At 39.9% G+C, this 18,214-nt stretch overlaps 1 protein-coding gene across 1 annotated transcript in view; it reads right to left on the bottom strand.

The window, feature by feature from the left end:
• Positions 1–18,214, bottom strand: part of tusc3 (tumor suppressor candidate 3) — a 124,282-nt gene that overhangs the window by 51,235 nt on the left and 54,833 nt on the right. The window contains exons 3-4 of the mRNA XM_074686104.1: positions 10,838–10,955; positions 97–237 (exon numbers count right to left, since the gene is read on the bottom strand). Coding sequence (XP_074542205.1) covers positions 97–237; positions 10,838–10,955 — 259 coding nt within the window. The remainder of the gene's footprint in view (positions 1–96; positions 238–10,837; positions 10,956–18,214) is intronic.

Below are 18,214 nucleotides of genomic sequence, written 5' to 3'. Positions count from 1 at the left end.
GCAGCAAATACTGTGATGGCAACATCTGGTCTGCAGAAACTTCACTTTTACCACATCTGCTACAACATTTATCATGAATCAGGTTGTATGAAGTACCTGAACATCCGTGCGATCTGCGATCCACTTGGCAAGCTGCTCCGATGCAAAACCAATCCTCTGCAGGTCAAAGGTGTCGGCCCGCTTCGGCTTTCCCTTAGCGGGGAAATGCATGAAGGTCGGAGCGCTGTTCATGTTCAGCTGGAGAGGAAAAGAAAGAGGTTTATCAGTCAAATCGAGTCTCATTTCATTCAGAGATGAAGATGTGTAATCCATTATAACACCCTCAAAGACGGAGGGATGATGGTGATTTCTTAAAAAGATCCTCTTAGAGTGCTTTGTGTCACACTTTGAAGAGCTCCAGCCTTAACTGATGAATTTAAGTTTTAACTGTGAACTCAATCATCATTTCAAGCGCCTGACAGATTCATCATCAGCTCTGTATTTTTATAACCCTCTTCTTTGAAAACAGCACAAACACTGACAGTAGAATACAATCATATCCCTGTGTGTATCTTTAAAGAGGGGGTATTCAGCTTTCCCATGTTTCAAACCTGGGTTTTAGGTAACAATACTGGATGTTCAGACTAAATGTGTCCAAATTTTAAAGCCTCTACATATTCAGATGTTGTAGAAATTCCTGAATCCGCTCTAATAATACCACAACATCTTCATGAGTCTTCACTTTTTAGGTGACACTGATAGGCCAATATCCTAAACAGTGTTTGATGCTTCATCACAACCTTTCTTTCACATTTTTCTGGGTTTAATACCAAGTTCTTAGTATTAGAGGTAGACCGATATATCGGCCGGCCGATATATTGGGCCGATATTTGGACATTTGTCTCTATCGGCTATCGGACGTATTTTCTTTTAAAAAGCCGTTTTTTAAACCGTTGTATAAAATGACGCAATTTTTGATCAGGCACAAAAAAGATGAGCACCTCAAACTTGTGGAACCACTTGTATACATTACATACTTTTGTTCAAATTATATCAATCAGTTTAAATTTCTTTTTTGACATTTTAAGAAGAGTGTGAATGTTTACTACTGCTTGTTACATTGTGTGTTTACTCAGACAAAATATTTCATTGTTTTGAAAGCTGAATAAATGTCCAGAGGACTGGACACGACTTGTTGTAATAGATTTCTTTTAGTTGCTCAGAAATTGCTGCGTTTCACAAAAATGTGATAAATATATATTTATTTAACAATCGGCCTGAATATCAAATTGGAAAATCGGCTATGCATATCAGCATCGGCTGCCCAAATTTGGAAAGCATCGGCATCGGCATCGACCCCCAAAAAACCCATATCGGTCGACCTCTAGTTAGTAATACCAAACAGATATCAATTGGAAAAATGCTGGCACAAAACTCAGTTTCATTAACATTTAAAGAGGGGTTACTGTACTTCTTACAGACTTTATACTTTCCTTGTGTTAACCCTGTAGTGGTAGCTCAAAAAGAAAAAGAAAAAAATTGCTTTCTTGTTGACTATGTTTGTCAACTCACACCAACTGCGTGTTCAGTCCAACAAGCTGTGTGACTGACAGACAGCTGGAGTCACAGACCGAGGAGTTCCTGCACTTTCCTCTCCTCATTCATGTTGGGCTGTAAAACCTCAAACCTGTTGACTCCTGGTCTGGCCCCACTCATAAAGTCTTTTGATCGTCGTAGTCAAGCTAAATACAAACTGATTTTAACACTGTTTTATTTTGAAAGTCACTGGGTGTTTTCATGTGGTTTTCAGTCACAACTTCCTGTCCTGCTCGATCTTCCCTATGCTGAATTTATCCACCACATCTCCACGTCCGGCATAAATAGGATGGTTGTGCATTACCTGAAACAGAATGGTCCCAGTGTAAATTGACAGATTGACTTGAATGGGAACCTATTTGACCCATGACGGAGCAGCGACAGACTGCTGGACACATCAGGTGGATTTTAGCCGTAGGCCAGCTCTACAAACCCCCTTCCCTCTGATTGGCTCGCCCTCTGGAGGCCCGTCCAGGGCTGAGCTATTGGCATGCCTTGCACTCCTCCAACGTGTCATAAACCAGTTAGGAGAGTCTTATGTGATGGCTACGTCACTTTAGATCAGTTTGCAGTCAGATTAAGAGATATCTGGATTTGTAAATCAGCACATGTACAGTCAGAGCATCCAGCATTGTTAATTTATTTCCCTTTACAATTCGAGACAGTAGGATACCCCCTCTTTAAGCCAGAACATCACAACCCCAGAGAATTAAAACTAGGGCTGGGGCACTATGCTATTCTCCATTTGATGCTCAATGATTTTTGGGGTGCTGATTTGATTTAAACTGCAATTCTCAGTTATTTAAGAGTTTTACTATTTTAAGTTGTTTTTGTTTAAGACCTGGGCCCTGTTCTACGAAGCAGGATTACTGCCTAGCGAGGTAGCTTTGAGGATAGGTTCCTGATTCCCTGTTCTACGCCACGGGATCACTCCTCAGCGAGGCGAGTCTCCATGGCAACATACGCTGAACGGCTAACCTGCTCCGGGGCAGGTTAGGATCCAGATTGAACTCAAGGACTATAAAAACCCCGCCCACTGACCAATGAGCCCTCACGAAAAAATGGCTTGTCCGTTCTTAGAGGATCCCGTGGACATCGGAGCCCGACCCACTCTCTTTTTCTGATGACCACCTTTATGAAAGGTACCGGTTTTCCAGGGAGGGGTTGTATATGACACTTTCTACAGGTAGTTAAAGGGAATGAAGAACTCTCACTGCCGTAATAAGATCTTCAATGCCAACACTTCTGTTCCATGACAATATTTTATTGCCCGTATTAAAATTGTGACAGGAATTCATGTAGGGCTCATGTGGGCTACATATCACAAAAAATGTAAACACGATAGGAATGAACAAATGAATAAATTCATCTAAGAACTAAATCAGATATGTTGCATGTTACAGTAAAAGTGCATGGTGAACAGTGCTATTTCAGGATGATTATGGCACAAAAGATTTTATTTGCACTACACTTACACATTTAGACTGGCAGCAATTTTCTGCCAGAATCCTCCCGTGCTTTAGCAGCGGCGACGGTGTTGCTTTTAACGTTAATTACATGTTTCACCTCGTCATACTTCCTCATGATCACCTCCTGCTCCTCCTGTATGAAGTATGCGGTCCTTCTCTCTCTGGCCTGCTCTGACGCTCCAGACTGCACCATGTTCCTGATTGGTCAGATGCAGCGGGCTCCGCCTTATATGCGTGCACGCGCTCATTGCCGAGCTGGATCCACTTTTGAGGTTGATAACCAGCGTCGTAAAACCGTGTAGCGAGACCGCCGGCTACTGCGCTCAGTTCAGCGAGGTAGCTCCAAGGCTATCTCGCTAGGCTGAACTTGCTTCGTAGAACAGGGCCCAGACCATATGAAAGAGTTAAATGCTGATGTCTACAGACTATATCAGAAGCCCTATTTTCCCATAAAATGCACATCACGTGAGTCAGAGAGAAAGATTTCGCCCTCTGCTGGAGAAAAGTGGTAACTTTTTTCCAATCCAGTTTATAAACAGAGACTGAAATGAAGAATTTGAATTTGAAAAAAGGAAAAAAAAAAAAAAAAAACCAAAGAATCCTGATTTTGTTATTGTGAAACAAAAAAATCCAGATATATTGTATTTTGATTTATGCAATTTACTAGGGATGCACAATATATCGGTATGAATATCGGTATTGGCCGATGTTAACTCATTGGCTGCCGGCATTTTCAGAGCATCTTGAACCAATATGGATATCCGTAAATGTCAGTTTTTGGCCATAACAACAATATTAATGTCTGATATTGGTATCGGCCAAAATTTTCACATCGGTGCATCCCTACAATACATACACAGAATGATAACTAATACATCAAATTCTTCTGTTGTCTCAAAGCTGTCTTAAATCTCTGAAACCAAATCTCTGTCCACCTCCATCTTCCAGCCACAGACTTAATGCAGAAAATGACAAACCATTGGTAAAGGAAGTAAAGGAAAATGTGACTTTACTTTTGTTAACACAGAAGTTTTCTCACTCTGTTGTGTAAGACCGAACATTTTTCTTTAAGAGGCTGAGTTTCAAAGAAGTAACGTACTGTTCACAATGCCCATTAGATGTATAATGTCTCATTCTGTTTGTGCGTCAATGCTCTTTGGGGAGTTATTATGACTAGTATTGTTAGACTAAAGTGACAGGAAATATGTCACTGTATTGTTTCCATCCTCGCATGCTTCTGTGTTTATGTGCTTATAAATCAATCATCATATGCTGTTCCAGTTAATGCATTCCTATATTAAAATAATCTTATTTTCCTTCACACGGTGCACAAACACAACAGCTAAATAAGACAATTTGTTGAACTTCCTCTTTTCTCCATCTCTTTATGTTTCACCTTTATTTAACTCCAAATCCCACAACTCTCTGCAATCATCAACAACAGTAACGTGCACTATATTCTGCTCCCTCCTGATTCCCACCTGAAGAAAATGAAGAGCAGGGGAAGAAAGGAAATGAGCAGAGATAAGGTGGAGGGTAGATACAGGAGCAGACTTGTTGAGCATCTTATTAGTGGTCAGGTGAATTAATGCAAGAAAAAGCATCTATACATACTGTTTATCCCTTCTTTCCCGTGACAACAGCACTAAAACATGCATTTATGCATGAACATACATGAACGCACTAAAGGAAGAAATAGATTTGCATTTCATTAACTTTTACTTGAACTGTTTCTTCTTTTTCCTCTGACATGAGCAGATAGAAAGAGTAATAGAAAGTAAAAGTCTTGGGAGGGGAAGTGCAAAAAGATAGCTGTAAGCTAACAGAAAGAAGGAACATCACCCAGCAACAGAAGCTATAAACTGATGATGAACACAGACAGGATATTAAAGACATCAGACACATGTTTTTTATGCTATCCTCACTGACTTAATGCTTCTAAAATAAATCAAGAAACAAGGAAGAGAAGCGGAAAAAAAGAGCTATTTGTATCTGGGAAGAGCTATTTGAAGTTCTGAGAGCATAAAGTGTAGAATAAAGGAGAACAAGAGGGAATTAAGCCCTCTGATTTGATCCTTTTTACACCTTAATGCAACTGCTTGTAGACGTAGAATGCTTTGTGTCAATTGATCTAAAGCAGGAGTATTGGGTCAGACGTCGGTCCAAAAACCCTGCATTTATGCTGAAACTCTTAGGTCTAGAAGAAAAATGAAAACATTGTGAGAATCTGGAGACTCTGATGAACACAATGAAGTGTTTCCCTCGTCGTAAAGCGAGAGATAAGGGCAGGACAGCAATCTGAAAATGTTGTTACCAGTGAAGCTCAAGGGAGAAAGTGGCTCAGATATAACATTACTCGAGATTACAGAAAATGAGGGGTTTCTCTCACATTGGGGCATTTTTTGGCAAAATAGTACAATTTTTTGGTAAAATACTCCCCTTGTAAGAAGCAGGGGAAGTCAGGGAACTTTTTAATGTATTTTTTATTTTGCTACTGTGAAGATTTCGGAAGTTATGACAATTTGTTCGGGAAAGTTGTAATGTCTCAGCAGCAGCCTCCTTCACTCTGGCTGAAGAAGTTCCGCACTCTAGGAGCTGAGATTTTAGGGCAAAATCTGAAAAGTTTATGTTGCTTGAACAGTGAAATCTCAAAAAAAATGTAAAAGATATCTAAAAGTTAGGATGTATGTGAATAGCTGAAAGATCAGTGAACATTTTAAAGCAAAAATGAAGTCTCTAAGAAGAAGTTTGCTGAAGTTTTTGCATCTCAAAGTTAGTAGAAATTTGGGGGGGGGGGAGTCCTAGATTCCCATTCATTCCTGATGAGACATTTTTCGCCATTTTTTGCGAATAACTCGGTCAAAAATTTTGCGAAATAGCCAAAAAGTCATAGCACACCAATACCAGGGGATCAGCACGTTTTGATGTATAATTTGTGGGGGTTTTCTCAAAATCCTAAGAGGAGCAGAGAATCAAAATTTTGTCCGGAAGATAATGAAAAAAAGTGACAAATGGAAGAAAAATAGGGGCCAGTTCAAAGCACGAGCCCCTAATAAATATAAACTGAAGGATATTTTAAGATCAACTTCAAATTAAATGTTAAATCATGTTTTCCATAAGTAGCTTCAGCTTGCAGTAGTTTTTGATAACTCCTGAACACATCAGCTAACCTTCCAATGATTCAATTCAGCCCAGGGACAAAGTTAAGAACCAGACCTAAAAAAAACACTATTTAATTTTTTTTAATGTCGAATGGAAAAAAATTCCTCGGACAAAAGATGCTTCTAAAGCGCTCGCTGTGTCCTGGCCTCACAAAAAAAGAAACACAGAGGCAGAACTGACCCTGATGTGATTTCAGACCTTGTGTGTGTGAGCACACACATGCATCAGTGCCTCCGCTTCAGAGTTATTGTAGAGTTTTCATGGGTTGCATTTCATTTCCTCTGCTTTGTGTGCTGGCTAATTCATTATTCTGAACATGCATGTGTTTGTGCCCGTCCATGTAACTCAGAGCGCATCGTTTCTTTATGTTCCAGTACATCGTTGATGTATTTGTTTGGATGTTTTTCTTTATAAACTTGTCCTTTGCCTTTCAGCCTCGCTGTATCTTTGTCTTTGACTTACTGTGCGTGTACTTTTTGCCCTCCTCACTCAGCTGCTCTGGAAGGTTATTTGCTGATCAGCTGCTGAGTTTTGAGGCCGACTCTTTCTAATGGAAATCAGCTGGGAGGGAAGAAGTGAGACAGAAGAGACAGAGGAAGAAAATGAAGACAGTTGAAGAGATGGAATGAAAGGAAGGGGGAGAAACATAGAGGTGAATATGGGAAGAAGGTGAATAGGTTGTTAAGGAAGTCAAGATCAGGAGCGGAAGCTGTGAATGGCAGCAGGCTCCACGTGGAAGCAGCAAAGACTGGATCCTCACACGGAAACGAGGAGGGGTTGAAAAATGAGACGGAAGTCTTTTAGCTTTTCCATGAAGACAATCCTGTCATCACGAAATGAAAGCCATTCATGTTTAGCTGATTCAGAAACCAGGAAGTTGAGCTGTTACAGGCTGAGGAGGTGCAGCTATCAAAGGACTTCTGTATTTCAGGGGGAGAATGGCAAATTACAAGCTGCAAGCTGCAGCAGGCTAAGGCAAGGTTGGCCAAACTACTTTAAGAAAGTAATTAGTTAGTTACTCGTTACTTTCCATTCATTGAGCAGGTTTTGCTCTGGGGCACAATGCTAACATGTATTTTCTTGCCCGTTACAACTAATTTGTTGAAGTGTTGTCTGTACTTCCATCCTGAAAACGCTGGTTTTAACCTGACAGACGGCTCCAGTGAGCCAGGGTGGATAGACCTGCTGACACTCCTGATTTTAACCCCGTCTCTGGCTCCACCCCCCCATTTCTAAATTCTCCCAATCACCCCTTTATTTTTAAGTCTGGTCCTGTCATCTCTAAAATTTTTTCAAGTCAAATACGTTGGCTACTTGTGCCTTACATTCAAACCTCAAAGAGCATCCCCCCCTCTCCCTGGAGTTGGTTTGATCCAAAGACGCTGCAGGAGATCCTCTCTGACTGAGGTTACACAGACACGCACAGGTAGCTGTGTGATATTTGTAGCATTAGGTCTTTGTTAAAGATGCTATGAGGAGGATCTGTTTTGATTGTACTCCCTCGCCACCTCCTGGACCGGAGTCTCCGCACACTGTCGTAGTACACTTTTAGTGAGGTGTGTGTTTGTTTTAAGAATTAAATGGAGATCGAGGTAAGGCTTATATCAGTACAGTCACATAGTGGTACAATTTGAAATGTTACATCAATGCAAACGATTTAGCAGCTGGCTGTATCTTAGCCCAGTGCTCGGACATATCTGAAGGCTAACTTGATAACAAGTAAACACTGTCCGTTTATAAGTAGTTTAGTAGGCATTTATTTGCTGTGTCTGTAGGGACTTATTGAAGATAAAATGAGTCCGGTCTTTCATTTTATTTTAAATAAGTCCCTACAGACACAGCAAATCCCGAACATTTGGAAAATGCTGTAGTGGTCCCAGTCCCCAAATGCAGCTCTCCTGGGACTCTAAATGATTTTAGACCTGTTGCTCTAACTTCAGTTTAAATGAAGACTTTGGAGGAACTGGTCAGGTCTGAGATCCTGAGAACAACAGATGGTGCCCTGGACACAATGCAGTTTGCTTATAGACCCAGTAGAGGGGTGGAGGATGCAACTGTTACCCTGCTAAACATGCTTTTTAAACACTTGGAGGGAAATGGGACTCATGCCAGGCTCTTATTTGTGGACTTCTCTTCTGCTTTTAACACCATCCAGCCCCATATCTTGGCAGAAAGGCTGTTACAGCAATTAAATTTAAGTAACAACCTGGTGGGCTGGATTCTTAACTTCTTAACTGACAGGACACAAAGGGTCAGGGTTAACAATGTACTGTCTGACCTACAAACCACATCCACAGGTTCACCACAAGGGTGTGTGCTCTCTCCTCTGCTGTTCATTCTGTACACAACTGCTTGTCAGAGCACGTATGAAAACAGAGCTATCATAAAGTATGCAGACGACTCTGTCATTGTCAGTTTACTTAAAGGGGGAGAGTCCGGCCATGGCCCAATTGTTGATGATTTTGTTGCTTGGTGTGAGGAGTCACACCTTTTGCTAAACACAGCAAAAACAAAAGACATGCTGATAGATTTTAGGAAGAGTCCTCAACAAAACTGCTTAACCTCAATCAAGGGCCAGAATATTGAGTGTGTGCAGTCATATAAATACCTCGGTACAGTCATCAACTCAAAACTTTGCTTTGAAGCCAACTGTGAAGCAGTGTGTAAGAAGGCTCAGCAGCATTTATATTGTTTAAGGAAACTGTCTCATTTTCACATTGTTAGATCATTAATGGCTATGTTCTATCGTGCTTTTAATGAGTCAGTGTTGTCTTTTTCCTTGGTGTCCTGGTTCAACCGTACGTCTTTAAAGGACAAAAATTCCTTGAGTCTTGTAGTGAAGTGGGCAAGCCGTCTCATTGGAGAGCCTCAGCTCTATCCAGCATCCCTGTACATTAACCAGTTACAGAGGATTGCAAACTCTGCTTCAAATGATGACTCCCACCCTCTTCACAGTGAATTCCAGCTTCTCACCTCTAGGCGGCGGTACATTGTTCCAAAGTGCAGAACCAAGCGGTACAAACATAGTTTTGTCCCTGCTGCTATTGCTGAGCTGAATAAATTGTAGCCTATTTGCACACAAGTATGTATCTGTTCATGCACTTGCACTTTTCTTCTACCTGCGCTTTTACTTATTCTTTTAGATTTTTATTCTTCAAATTCTTTAGATCTTTATTCCTGTCTTGATCTTAATGGAGGTTGTCTCTGCAACCAACACCCGTACTTCCTGCTTTAATGATAAAACATCGAGCACTTTAATAATAATACTAAATGTTTTATGTTCAATGTTTACTTTTTGAATTTTTTAATTTGTTCTTATCTTGTCTTTGGTGTTTTATAATTGTGTGATGTTGATCTCACATACTGCAAAACAAATCTACCTACGGGTACAAACCTGATTTATATTTAGCTCAGCTGACAGCCCGGTGCTCTGAGACAAGTCTGTAATGTGTAACGTTAGTAAATCCTATGTCCTGCCAGTCATCGACCAATCAGAGCTAACGTAACCTCACTCTTCATTTTATTGATAGACTCTCAAGTTTGAACAGACCACTGCAGAATAACTGCTGACTGTGGGTTGGAGCCAACATTAGCACGAACAAATAAGCTCCTGTGTTAAAGAGTGATACAGCCGAAGCTAGAGGATAATTAGCCTTTAGCTAAATATCATTGATTATTAGCTGGTGCTGATAATCTCATTTTAAAGTGTGGATTATAATCAGGCAGAAGGGATACTTTTTCTTGATCACTTTCAAACTACCCACAGCCACTTTAAAGACGTGTGATTGTTCTCATCATTACTAATGTGTCTGCAGCTTCTGCCCACACTTGATTTGCAGTTCCTCTCGTGTGCCTAGCTCAGGTCAGATACAGAGTAATGCGCCTCATTTTACTGTTGGTAACGGTGACGGTGACAACATATAACTTTTGAACTTTTGAGCAACTGATTAGATCACCAGTTACGGGAAAAAGTAACAACAATAGTAACTTTGATAGTTTTTATGCCATTGGTCCCAACCTTACCTGTTTCTTTCCCCACTCTGTGCTTGAGATACATAAACAACTGTCCTGGCTGAGAGTGAGGCTAAAGTAGAGTCACGTCTTCTATCACTGGTCATGCAAAATGTTATAAAGAACAAGAAGTTACTCCCCTTTCATGGTAACCCAGAGTATTTCAGTTTTGTCATGGTATTATCATAAGTGAGCAAAGGTTGTCAGGTTATACCCAAAACAAACTGCATGATGGGAGCTGTTCTCTTTGGAGGATCTTCCCTGCCAACATAAATCAGATCAAAAACTGTATTTCTTTTGGAAAGTCACTAAAATAAACACTGATGGATTTGTTTTCCATAAAATGTATTTACTGTTTTAGAACTTTTACATTATTCATTTTTGTCCCATGTGTTTGTAACAGTTTGTTTTTGTTTTCATAACTTAGTTTAATTACGCTACTTAATGATTCTTAATTTGATTTTATATTTTCATCATTTAGTCTTTAGTCTGCTATTGCATATTTCTTCTGATGAATACTGAGTAGTTTTAATTTTTTTTTCTTTTGTTTTGTTGCACGGACCCCAGGACAACTAGCAACCACTTTGTGGAAGCCACTGAGGATCTGAATCAAGAATTACCTGTTGGAAAACATCGGCCCCTTCATCGTAATCCACCACGGTGAAGAAGAGCTTGTTGGAAAATGCAGATGAGTAACGCCAGGAGTTTGCAAGCACTTGGTACTCCTCATTGGCCTGCCTGAAAAGACAGAAAAATACAAATTAAGAAATGGTCAACAACAAACAGACACATGATACCTGAGCTGGAAGACGTCTCATCTCAAGGGGCTTCATCAACGTGCTCACGTGAAGTTCCTCTGTTATTTCTGAAAAGTTTACTCTCACAAGCAGAAACAGGACTTGAGCCTTATTCGACGACAGTTCCCACCTGTCAGAAAAGTCATCCATGACCTTATATGGGCAAAGCTTGTAAGTTTAAAAACTTTGAAAAAATAACAAGTTGGGAAAAAATAATCCACTTCCTGTACAGTGTGTGCTGATAGAGAAATGAGGTACTCGGACCAAACCTGTTCCAGGTCTGATGCCATGATCCTCTTTTTTATGAATGGGTGTGTATGTGGTTTCTGGTGTTTCTCAGCCAGCCTCAAGTGGACACTGGAGGAACTGCAGTTATCAACACTTCTTTATCAGCTTTGGATTTTCAGACTTGGGGTTGCTGCTTGATATTATTCCCTATTTGTTCAAATAAAACTAACCAAACAAATACCTAACTTATTTATTTATCTATTTGCATAGTAAAGGTGAGATAGTGGGTGAATTTGAAGGTCAAATTAAACTATTTAAACATTTTTTTTTTTCCTGATTCAGAAGTTAAGACTTTATCTACCAGGTAACTTTCTTAACATGTATGGTTTGCTGTGTGTCTCTAACATGATTAGATTCTCTTTCACTCAGCTCCTTTTATCTCTTTCGCTCCCACTTTAATTCTGAGAGGACAGCCATTAACCTTGCATCTTAGCTTCTGTGCCCTCCTTCTTAATAAATCAGAATCAGAAATACTTTGATAAAAAAATATAAAATTGCAACATATAAGAAATTACAAAATATACAAATACAAGTATGTACAAAATGGAAGCACAAGTGTAACATGAAACTGAATGTTACTATAAAATATAAGTACGGACATTTGCTTAGAACTTGGTACAAAACAAGGACCCAGATTATGGATTATTGCAGAAATACTTTTAATATGTATATTGCATTAATATGGTGATATAGTAAATTTTTGTTACAGAAGCAGGCTCAGCAAACACTACAACTAGATGCCACTGAGGTTTTAAAATGTAAAAAGGGTTTGCAACATAGTTAGCCTTAATTTACGAGGTCAGGCAGAGCTGCTGGATTTTGTCTGGCCGAGATTATCCACAAACCAGCACCTCTTTTATATGATGTTCAGCAAACCTAGAGGCAAGTATTAAGAGTAAAGTTATCAGAGAATTATGAATGTGGCTAACAAAAAGGAAAAGGAGAACTCCCGCAGGCTGTAAAAAGACTTTTTTTTTTCTTTCAAGTTCACTGAAAATATTCACCTGCTTTTATTTTCAGAGAAAATTATTTTTAATTGTTGAGTCAAGGTTACATTTTTTCTAGCACCCTAATCTCATGTTGAATCAGCTGAATACAGCTGCTCCTTTGTCCAGTCCCAGCCAGCAGCCTCTCCTCCTCCTCCTCCTCCTCCTCCTCCTCCTCCTCCTCCGTGACAGGACAAACACCAAAGCACCAATACGCTCTCTCCTCGTCTCCAGCTGCAGCTGTACGTCTCTGCCTCGCTGTAAAACTTCACTCTGACATCATGTCATCTGCCTCTTGTGCTGACTTCAATTAGTGCGAGATGGACCGTCAGGATGTGTTATGTGCGGTGACGTTACATTGTTATCCGTGCAGCTAACGTTAGGAGTTCCCTTTGAAGTGCTGACATGTTTAAAGAGTCAGCAGAGATGAAGTTGAAACTGGGGCCAGCAGACTGTCAGGGATTACAGGCGTGATCGGCTCTTCCTGAGCGCCACTTATGCTTAAGTTGTGAGGGAGTCATTAAATTATGGTTTTTGCTCTTCAAGAAATCAATCTTCCACTCTCTTTTTAGGTAAAATAATCGTATTGAGTCTTTTTATTCTCTCTCTGTCTTTACATTCTTGTTATGACCATATCCTATGGAACTAACAAAGGTTTCTTTTCTTCAGTACAGTCACTTTCTTTCTTTCTTTCTTTCTTTCTTTCTTTCTTTCTTTCTTTCTTTCTTTCTTTCTTTCTTTCTTTCTTTCTTTCTTTTGTTCCACTCTAGGGAAAGAAATGGCTTCGGTTCACATTATTGTTTCCAGAAACAGAACAGTGTGTCAGAGACGCATGCTGTCCAAACCAACCATGTGGTGACATCTAGAGGACTTTATCTGCCCCAGAGAAGATTGATGTCTTTTCAGAGACTTCCTGTCTCTCCAAAACAAATGCAATCTCTGACGATTTAAAGCGAAATGATGTATGGAAATGAGACACGCAGAATCAGCAAAAGAGAATGCATGATACTGTTTGACACTATGTGCAGCATCCGTTTCTGTACGTTTTTAAACTGTAGGGGGCGGTGTATCTCAAACACACATCTACCAGAGTACTGAACAGAAAAGACGTGCAAGAGAAGTTTGCATTTGTTAACACCTTTTATTTACATTTTTTTTGTCCATTCCTCTTCTCTCTTGAGTGTGGCTGCACTCGGTTACCATGGCGATCTCTGTATGATAACTCATACATATGTGTATAATCAATTATTTTGTTCACGAACAAATTTTGTCCACACGTCTCTGTCCAGTGACACAGAAACTTTCTGTTAGAAAAGAAACGTGCACGCTGCTAAAATGATGTCATTCATCCACCGTGCGAAACCTCGCAAACACGTCAAACATAAACCAAGCTCAATGCATCAACTTCAATATGATTAAAAAGTGCCAATATGAGGCTGCCATCTTTGTTTTGGTCAGTCAATCAACCAGTGGCTGCATTTAGACCCCAAAAGACTTCTTGGATGTGAATCCCTGCTCTGAAACCTTTAGGTTTTTTTTTTTAAATGGTCCAAGGGCTCCCCCAGTGTTAAGATAAGTTACTGCAACACTGTTTTCTTTATTTTGGGGATTGCACCGCCATTTTCCTTGTGTATTACACCATTACAGGACAACCAATAAAAAAAAAAAAAAGCATCTGACTTTTCTTTTCTAAAAGCGGCTTGTAGTACTCACATGTTTTATTTAACTTCTCTAATCCAAGGTATTGAACGTCTTGCATACAGTTGTTTATGTTATTGCAACATTTATTAACACAAAATTTTTGATTTCTCCTTTTTTATATATATATTTCCATTTTTTTTAATGACAATCAAACTATTTCAGATGTCATCTATCATCTCTATGGTTACAATATTCTGATTCTCCTGAGCTTCCTGAAAAAGAGGTATGGTATATGGTTGTGTTTGATTCCTGTGAAGTTACACTTGGCTTTTGTCAAAAGTAAATCATGTTTTTTTAAAAACTGGAGAAACTCCTCTCTGTCAATGAATCAGGCTGTAATTATCACATGAGACTCAGATGCAGTTGACTGGGAAGTCTATCTGCTGCAGGTTACTTAAACTCAGTGCAATCTCAACCTGTCACCTCAGCAGAAAGAGCCACAGCTGGTTTTCCCTTCCTACAAGCAGCTGGTACACCCCTTTACTCTGTTTCCCTGCTGTCTGACTCCCCACTGTCTTCATCTTCAGCAGCTGTCAATAATCTGCAAACCTGTTCCCAAAAGCTCAGATTTTTAAGCTAACTGTGAAAGAAAACTGACCTCAAAGCTGGTATGATGTAAACGCTCTAAACTAATTCTCCTTATCGTGCATGTGTGCATGATTAGGACCTAACGCAGCGTAACAACACTATTGTTGTTAGTCTCAGATAAATAAAACAGCACAACAAGCTCAGGACATTAATTGTTTAATACTTACAAAACTAGTTTTAATTATACATTTGTTTAAGACTGGTAATGAGAATGCTACTGACTGCTCTGAACTCCCTCATGAGTGATCTTTAACAATACTCTGACATTAATTAAACATTTACGGTATGTATTGTTCGCTGTATGTTTCTTTGTCTTTCCTTTTTTAACAACTCTCTTTTGTTTAAGTAATTTTTTTTTTTTTTTATGTGTGTTGATTGCAATGAGGTCCTGTAACGTGGCTGGGTGTGTATATTTGGGTGTGTTAGAGAGGCTTTTGTGTCCCCAAAGGAAAACCTGTATATAAGGGTCAAAACTCGGCTTGTGGACTTTATGAGGGTCTCACACGTTGACAGAAACTGGCCGCAAATGTAGCAGCCTTATTGGCTGACAGTTATGTTGATTCTCATGACTGAATGTGTTTAACTTTTTCCCATTTTAATTTCGTTTTAAAACGTTTTACTGTAGGTACTTTTCAGCCAGTAGTTCCAGGAACTTATAGTTCCCATTAGCCTGTTAGCATGGAGAATATTCAGTAGGGGTGGGAGAAAAATATACAAATACAATATATCAGGATTTTTTTGTTTGGCAATATCAAAATCAAGACTCCTTTTCAAATCTAAATTCTTTATTTCAGTATTTGTTGATTAACTGGGTTGGAAAAAAAAAAAAAATCACCAGCAGAGGGCGGAATGTTTCTCTCTGACTCAGGTGATGTGCATTTTGTGGGGAAATATGGTTCCTGATATAGTCTGTAGACATCATCATCATTTTACTTTTTCACATGGTCTGGTGTTTAAAAAATAAATAAATAAAAACTAAAAATCTCAAAAATCATAAATATCAAAGAATCAGAATTTAAATCAAATCGGCACCCCACAAATTGTAACAGAATCAAATTGTGAGAAAAGCCTATGGTCCCAGCCCTATTATTCAGCCTGTGCAGGTTTGGATTGTGTTTTAGAGCAGTGCAGATAGATTCAACCACAAAAACTAAGAACTAACCGATTCAGGATCTGGTTATCCCATTTTAAACTATTGATTATGAGTGAGGAAATATATAAAAGTGAAACTATTTCAGGACCACATGGAAAGTCTTCATAGGGCCTTTAAATATTGTCCATAGACGTCAATTTGATTACAGCCATTGACTCATCGATGGACGTCAATCATGTTTCTCTGTGGGGGTGGCGAGGCCTGGCGGAGCTCGTCAATCAATATCAGGCTTATAAACTACTGTGGGTGAGAGCGGTGCGCTCTTTGGATGAGAGACCAGCATCGCTAGGAGGAGAAGATGCAAGAAGACAGGCCGCACAACTTCTGGTACAGGCCCTTGTGGTTTTACGCATCCACTACAGCAACTCCCCAATCAAATTCAAAGCTCTTCTTCTGGCTTACAAAACACTGACAAGAACATCTCCTGCCTACCTGGGGTCCCTCATCCAGGTCCTCTACTCTCTGCTTGTGAAAGACGCCTGGTGCTCCCAGCCCAGCACGGCTCCAAATCTCTAGCCAGACTCCTCTCCTCTGTTGTTCCCAAACGGTGAATTAATTACCTAACTCTATACGATCCACAGAGTCCCTTTCTACTTTAAGAGACGTCTGAAGACTCATCTGTTCAGGGAACACTTAGACCTTAATCTGAGCCTGCTCCTCTTTGTCCTCAGAGATAGAATGAGTTAGAAGGTCTCAGATCCAGCTCTTAGTGAATTTACGGCACTTATTACTGTATGTTGTTAAAGGTTGAAGTATACTGTTGCAGTAATTAATTGTGGTTAGTTGGCTAGAGTATTCCACATTATTTAATAATAAAAAAAAAAAAATCTTGCACTTAATGGCAGCACTTTTGTCGTACTAACTGGGTTTTTCCTTCTGTCTAAATTCTTGCTTGTGTCGTACGTCTCTTCGGACAAAAGTGTCTGCTAAATGAAACTGTAGAAACTGTAGACGAGGTCAGACGGTGCAAGTCAGAAAAGTTCATGCAGCTCACACTCAACCAGAGAATGTGTTGCTGTATTTCTGAGAGATGGTGAGAAAAGACGGCAGAGATGATGGAGAGGATCAGAGGATGGTGCTTCTGAGACGAGCGTTATCTGAAAAAGTATGTTTTTCTCCGATTTTTGGGTCAAAAACAGGAAGAAGGATATAAAGGTAGAGAGTCTACTCTTTGGCTAGTCTACTCCTTTGGTCTTGAAAGATCGCTCAAAATGCTCTAAAAGTGTCAGCCAGTGAGTTAAAATTTGTGCCATATTCCAGCGACAAAGCTTCAGAGAAACGTCGTGGAAGGACCCGAGTTATCAGCCATCTTTTCACTCCCTGATAGTTCCCTCAACACAGAAGCTAAGGTCAACACCCAACATCCATCTCTCACTTAAACACGGTGCCGCTCTCTAATGATGTGATGCTATCGCTTATGTTAATGAAGAGAGCATCAGGGGAAATGAAGAGACGGAGAGATGTAGGGAGGGAGAAAACAAGTAAACAGACTGATATCAAACAGGCAGGAGAGGAAGAAAGGGAACGGAAAGAGGAGCAGAAGGAAAACCAGAAGGTACAGACACTGACAAATGCATGTGGTGGTTTAACAGGGTTAAGTAGTCTGGCCACTCGTGTCGATTTCTGGTGTGAGTCTTTGGAGTGTGCGAAAATAGCAACTGGTCAATATTGTGCAACCTTTTCCGGGAATCCTGCACTAAACCACGGCTGCTACTTTTGTAATAATGTGAATTCAATGCACATGAAATGGAGAAGGGAGAGAAGAGGGGATGATGAGGGCGCTGCTATGAGTAATAAGATAAATGATTTATCAAGTGACTGCTGAAGTAGAGGAGGGGCTAATTAGAGAATTAGACTACCGGGGTCAGGAAGGAGAAGGTCTATGTTTATTTCATCAACGACTAAAATGTCCCCTGAGACATCGGGACATGGGTCAGATACCTGCCTTACAGTCACGAATCCCTCTGAAAAAGTTCATCTGAGTGTCACTTTGACAGAAACGACACCCAAATACCAGATTCCTTGTTCTGACGGAGGAATTTTTAAATCAACACCGGGTTAAACTAATTAAACAAGCATCTGAAGAAGGAGAGAGCAGAACAGACGTCGTTAATATCTGGATTTAAGGGTCAACAAAAAGCAGTTGACAAGATGATTGAAGTGAATGCAGTGAACGTAACCTTAACAAACCAGCCCCAGATAAAAGACGAGGACTTCCTCTCTGTGTCTGCAGGTTCTGCTCATCATCAAGAGTGCAGAAACTGTAAATAAGTAATAAAGTCATGATAAAAAGGTTATTGGACTCTGCCAGGAAAAGTCCTTTTTCATCAAAATGACTTGTTTTTCAGTCTGGTTTCGTTTTTTTTTTTACACGTTGTTATCAGCCCCCATGATTGCAGAAGTTGCTGTAACTGTTGTTTTGCAAAGATGGAAGGGAGCACAGTGCAGGAAATATGCTAATCTAGTGTTCATGGCATGATAACA

The sequence above is a fragment of the Halichoeres trimaculatus genome, unplaced genomic scaffold (genome assembly GCF_033239565.1).
Source record: "Halichoeres trimaculatus isolate MK-OKI-2021-1 unplaced genomic scaffold, fHalTri1.1 fHalTri1_scaffold_2, whole genome shotgun sequence".
Lineage (NCBI taxonomy): Eukaryota > Metazoa > Chordata > Actinopteri > Labriformes > Labridae > Halichoeres > Halichoeres trimaculatus.
This window is presented reverse-complemented; position numbering and strand designations above follow the sequence as displayed.